The sequence below is a fragment of the Cherax quadricarinatus genome, unplaced genomic scaffold (genome assembly GCF_038502225.1).
Source record: "Cherax quadricarinatus isolate ZL_2023a unplaced genomic scaffold, ASM3850222v1 Contig5764, whole genome shotgun sequence".
Lineage (NCBI taxonomy): Eukaryota > Metazoa > Arthropoda > Malacostraca > Decapoda > Parastacidae > Cherax > Cherax quadricarinatus.
The window spans coordinates 5,841-11,742 of NW_027200790.1; the positions used below are offsets into that span (position 1 = coordinate 5,841).

Here is a 5,902-nt window from a genome sequence, read left to right on the forward strand (position 1 = left end):
CCTCCTCCTCCTACTTCTCCTCCTCCTCCTCCTCCTCCTCCTCCTTCTCCTCCCCCTCATCCTCATTCTCCTTCTCCTCCTCCTCCTCCTCCTCCTCCTCCTCCTCCTCCCCTCCTCCTCCTCCCTCCTCCTCCTCCTCCTCCTCCTCCTCCTCCTCCTCCTCCTCCTCCTCCTCCTCCTCCTCCTCCTCCTCCTCCTCCTCCTCCTCCTCCTCCTCCTCCTCCTCCTCCTCCTCCTCCTCCTCCTCCTCCTCCTCCTCCTCCTCCTCCTCCTCCCTCCTCCTCCTCCTCCTCCTCCTCCTCCCTCCTCCTCCTCCCTCCTCCTCCCTCCTCCTCCTCCTCCTCCTCCTCCTCCTCCTCCTCCCTCCTCCTCCTCCTCCTCCTCCTCCTCCTCCTCCTCCTCCTCCTCCTCCTCCTCCTCCTCCCCTCCTCCTCCTCCCTCCTCCTCCTCCTCCTCCTCCTCCTCCCTCCTCCTCCTCCTCCTCCTCCTCCTCCTCCTCCTCCTCCTCCTCCTCCTCCTCCTCCTCCTCCTCCTCCTCCTCCTCCTCCTCCTCCTCCTCCTCCTCCTCCTCCTCCTCCTCCTCCTCCTCCTCCTCCTCCTCCTCCCTCCTCCTCCTCCTCCTCCTCCTCCTCCTCCTCCTCCTCCTCCTCCTCCTCCTCCTCCTCCTCCTCCTCCTCCTCCTCCTCCTCCTCCTCCTCCTCCTCCTCCTCCTCCTCCTCCTCCTCCCTCCTCCTCCTCCTCCTCCTCCTCCTCCTCCTCCTCCTCCTCCTCCTCCTCCTCCTCCTCCATATATATACAGGAAGGCCCCGCTTTACGGCGTTTCACTTTACGGCGTTCCGCTAATACGGACATTTCAAATTATGACCAAAACTCGCTATACGGCTCCCCCCACCTGACTTTCTAATACGGTCACCGTGCCCCACCCTGTTTGTTTACATTCTCCATGAGCTCAGTAAGCACTAAGTCTCTCCATTTTGTCTGGAAACTCCAAAATTTCAAATGTTTTTAAAAGTTATTTCATATTTTATATATACTCTGATAATTATACTTATGTATACCTGTACCTAAATAAACTTACATACTGTGCTGGCATGCAGGTACACATTAAAATTGGTAAGTGTCTTATGTCTCCAGACGTCATATTAGTAATGATAATAATAATCATCGAGTCATTTAAATGTCGTATATTACGTTAATATACACATTTTCATTAATCCATCCATGATATTTTTTTCAAAATTATATAATAAACACGATGCATAACATATAAATAAGATAAATACACCCCACAGTAGAATAAATAAACATAAATGTGAGATGTGGTAGCAGACGACTTGCACAAGTGACGCCATATTAGAAATAATAATAATAATAATAATAACAATACTCACCGAGTCTCATTAAATGTCGTATATTACGTTAATATACACATTTTCATTAATCCATCCATGATATTTTTTTTCAAAATTATATAATAAACACGATACATAACATAAAAAGATGATAAATACACCCCACAATAGAATAAATAAACATAAATATAAGATGTGGGAGCCACATAACTTGTACAAGTGACGGCAAGAATAACATTTTCTCTAATCTAACATAAGAGAAAATGTGTTACTGGGGGTAACTGTAGAAAATTATTCCTTTCGTATGTATGTAAGTAAGTTTATTCAGGTATACACAAATACAGTTACATAGATTATCATACATAACAACATACGTGTAGAGAACCTAGGATAACCCAAAAAAGTCAGTGTGACTTATTTCCATTGCCTTCACTCAGAGCTTCATTTCTTCTCAAAATGATGTTACATGAGAATGGGAGTGTTCTTCTTTATTAATTCTACCGTATCAATGTAGAGACAACCTGTACACAATGTAACTTGTACACAAACCAGACGTGTACACTTCGTTTGTTTACAAAACTTACGTTCGCCTGGTTTGTTTACATAACTCTGCGCCTGTCCCCTCTCATGTACTCATTCTTTCTCTCTCTCATTTATTCGTTTTATCTCATTTACTTACTCCTGACCCTACATTAAGACTACAAATATTTTAAGGTAAGTAATGAGTGAACTGTATATACATTTTATCGCTCTGGGATGCTTAAATATCATAGAATAGTATGTGTGGGTGGGGTGGCCTGGTAAGGTAGCCTGGCTATTACCATACATACCACACTTGATTTCTTACAATAAATACTACTTGTCTCACCCTAGATTAAGACTATAAATATTTTAAGGTAAGTAATGAGTGCACTATGTGTGTATTGTACTTTTTTATTGTTTTTTGATGCCTGGTTCTATTGCTAACTTAATATATGTTAGTGTAAACTTGTTATCTAGTGTTTGTATGCATTTATAAGTGGAAAAAAGGGTGTTCCACTTTACGGCGGTTTCCGCTTTATGGCGGTAGCCTGGAACCTAACCTGCCGTATAAGTGGGGCCCTCCTATTAAACATACATCGCATATAAATATATATATACAGGAGGGCCCCACTTATACGGCGGGTTAGGTTCCAGGCTACCGCCGTAAAGCGGAAACCGCCGTAAAGTGGAACACCCTTTTTTTCCACTTACAAATGCATACAAACACTAGATAACAAGTTTACACTAACATATATTAAGTTAGCAATAGAACCAGGCATCAAAAAACAATAAAAAAGTACAATACACACATAGTGCACTCATTACTTACCTTAAAATATTTATAGTCTTAATCTAGGGTGAGACAAGTAGTATTTATTGTAAGAAATCAAGTGTGGTATGTATGGTAATAGCCAGGCTACCTTACCAGGCCACCCCACCCACACATACTATTCTATGATATTTAAGCATCCCAGAGCGATAAAATGTATATACAGTTCACTCATTACTTACCTTAAAATATTTGTAGTCTTAATGTAGGGTCAGGAGTAAGTAAATGAGATAAAACGAATAAATGAGAGAGAGAAAGAATGAGTACATGAGAGAAGGACACGTGTTTTTTTATGCCAAATTTCTGGGAAATAAAAAACTATTTGTGTTGTACACAGTGTTTATCCTAAACCTTACTGTATAAAATACAGTACTAACAGCATAAAAAGTAAAGTAAAACTTGAAATACCAAAATAAAACAATAAAATAAAGTCATTACAAAAATGTGATGTTGATATTCAGTAGTAAAGTTCGACTTATGTCCATTTCGACTTACGACCGGTTTCTCGGAACCGAACTTGGTTGTAAGTCGGATGGTAGGTGTATATACATGTATATATATATATACATGTATTTTTTTTTTTTTTTTTAACAACACGGCCAGTATCCCACGGTAGGGCAGTGGCCCAAAAGGAAGCAAAGTTTCTCCTTTTACATTTAGTAATATATACAGGAGAAGGGGTTACTAGCCCCTTGCTCCTGGCATTTTAGTCGCCTCTTACAACACACATGGCTTACGGAAGAAGAATTCTGTTCCACTTCCCCATGTAGATAAGAGGAAATAAACAAGAACAAGAACTAGAAAGAAAATAGAAGAAAACCCAGAGGGGTATGTATATATATGCTTGTACATGTATGTGTAGTGTGACCAAAGTGTAAGTAGAAGTAGCAAGACGTACATGAAATCTTGCATGTTCATGAGACAGAAAAAGGGACACCAGCAATCCTATCATCATGTAAAACAATTACAGGCTTTCGTTTTACACTCCCTTGGCAGGACGGCCTTCTGGAATGGATTATGGCCGAAATCCGGGGTTCCACTGTACTGCTGTCTGTATGTTCAGTGTAAAACAGTCTGTATGTTCATTATGCCACAATCTGAATGTTCAAATAACTTAAGAATGAGAGGAGACAATAAATGGGAAAGTTTTGTATTTGTAATTGTCTACAGCTTAACACACCAAGTCTGTGGGAGCAGAATGCACCATTGAATGTGCTGATCTCACGACCTTTCTCTCAGCTTTGATAGGAAGGAGGGAAGGGTGCTAATAATATCTTTGTTTTTGTTGTTCCTTCAGAGGGCGGAATTCAGTCACAAGCCTGTACCAACAACAGCGAAATATTGGAAAATGATCCACATTGCATTTGTATTAAGGTTCAGAATGCTGACAGAAAAGGAGTAGTAAACATTAATATGAATCGCTACGACAAGATGATAGTTTTGATGCAGAAGTATGCTAATGAAAAATGTGTTAATATGGATAAACTCAAATTTTGTTTTGATGGAGAAATCTTGAATCCTAATGACACTCCAGACAGTTTAGATCTGGATGGTGGTGAATGTATTGATGTATTTGAAACCCAAAAGTAAATATGTATATAGTTTTGTATGGATTTTTTTTTTATTTGAGTTGCATTAACTCAATCTCTGTTCTTTAGGAAGTTAAGGTTAATGTGCAGGTGAAATTTACTAGGTATCTCTTGAGGAAATATTTTAAATATTAGTGATTTTGGCCTTCTTTGTGGAGATGATCTTTTTAAGTGTTCTTTATATAGTTTTGTTAATCATTAAATATCTTGTAACATTGATGCCTCTTGGTATAAACACATGGCTAAACATCACAGCCTTTATTTTTAGTCCTGTAAGTGTTTAAAGCAAAAGTGATATCTAGAACATAAATAAAGTATTCAGTGGTTTGGTTATCATGCCAGTGTTATAACTATTCATTTACTGAAACAAAACAGTGGAATAGATGAGCCTCCCCAGCAAACATAATGAAGCAGAAAAATAGGAATAGCAGAAAGAGCAATAAAAACATAGAAGAAATATGAAAAGTAACCAATAGCACTGTATACGGTAGAGAATGTACAGTATTTTAAAGTTTTGTTATATACACTTTCTTGGCCAGGACAACACCATCTTAAGTGTAAGTTTACAAGTTTTCTCAACTCAGTCAGGTGGTACAATTAGTTTTTTTTTTATGAACCTGTATCCTTAACCCTTAAACAGTCCAAACGTATATATATGTTCACCTGCACAGCACCCCGAATATTTTGAGAAAAAACAATCATTTTTTTTTATAGGAAAAAAGAGGATGTGGTACCGAGGCATCCCCAATTTTTTTCATATGGCACACACTGAGTGCGCACACCCATTCTCTCATGTCTAGGCGACTCAGGCCTATCGTGCTAATGTTGAATAAATGACAAATGAAACGTATATATACGTTTGAGGCGCTACGCGAGAGAACGTATATATACGTTTGGACCATTTAAGGGTTAAAGCCACAGTTCTAAGCCTGGAGAACTCAACAGCTAATACAGAAATTGGAAATGAAAACTGGATGAAATTTCAGCATATCCTGGATAATCATTAAATTTACAAGTGAGCAAGTTTTTACTGGCTCACTCTTAATTTTGGAGCAGACCAAAAGTTAGGTAAGGGCACAGAGAGGGGAGGAGACAACCTGAGGTTAGATCAGTGACTTGGCTCTTCACTTGATCCAACTTCTGGATTTTTCTTTTCTTAGTCACTCGTGACCTGATAACTATCCAGGATGAACTGGAACATCACCCAGTTTTCATAATAATATAATAATTTTATTTTTTAAGCATTTCCAATTTGTAGGTTAGTTGTGATCTTACACCTCTTGATAAGTGACTATGTCAGATATCTAGCTCATTTTGCTTCCTTACTGAAGAGTGCTGTTTTGTTCCAGTCAGTGGTGTGCAAATATAGATTTTGATGTAATTACAAATGTGTGTTTACAGAGGTCATGTTATAGACACTGGCCCTGCTAAGTGTTGGTGGATGTTACGGGTTCTATAAACATAGCTGTATTCCTTATCCCTGGAAATTGCACCATGCAAATGAAATTACAGTTTTTACAAGGATATTTGCAACCATCAGCAGTAGTGCTCTATTGCTTATGTTTTGGCAAACTTTGTCAGGACTGAATTTAGTGGCTTTGCATCCAGCA

General features: G+C 39.4%; 1 protein-coding gene across 1 annotated transcript; it reads left to right on the forward strand.

Moving 5' to 3' along the window:
* Nucleotides 1-3,998: 3,998 nt before the first annotated feature.
* On the forward strand, nucleotides 3,999-4,542 carry LOC138852243 (NFATC2-interacting protein-like; the record flags this gene model as incomplete). Its single annotated transcript, XM_070081989.1, is given in 1 exon segment — nucleotides 3,999-4,542. A coding segment is annotated over 1 exon segment (295 nt), but the record flags the coding sequence as incomplete, so codon positions are not given.
* Between the last annotated feature and the right edge of the window lie 1,360 nt (nucleotides 4,543-5,902).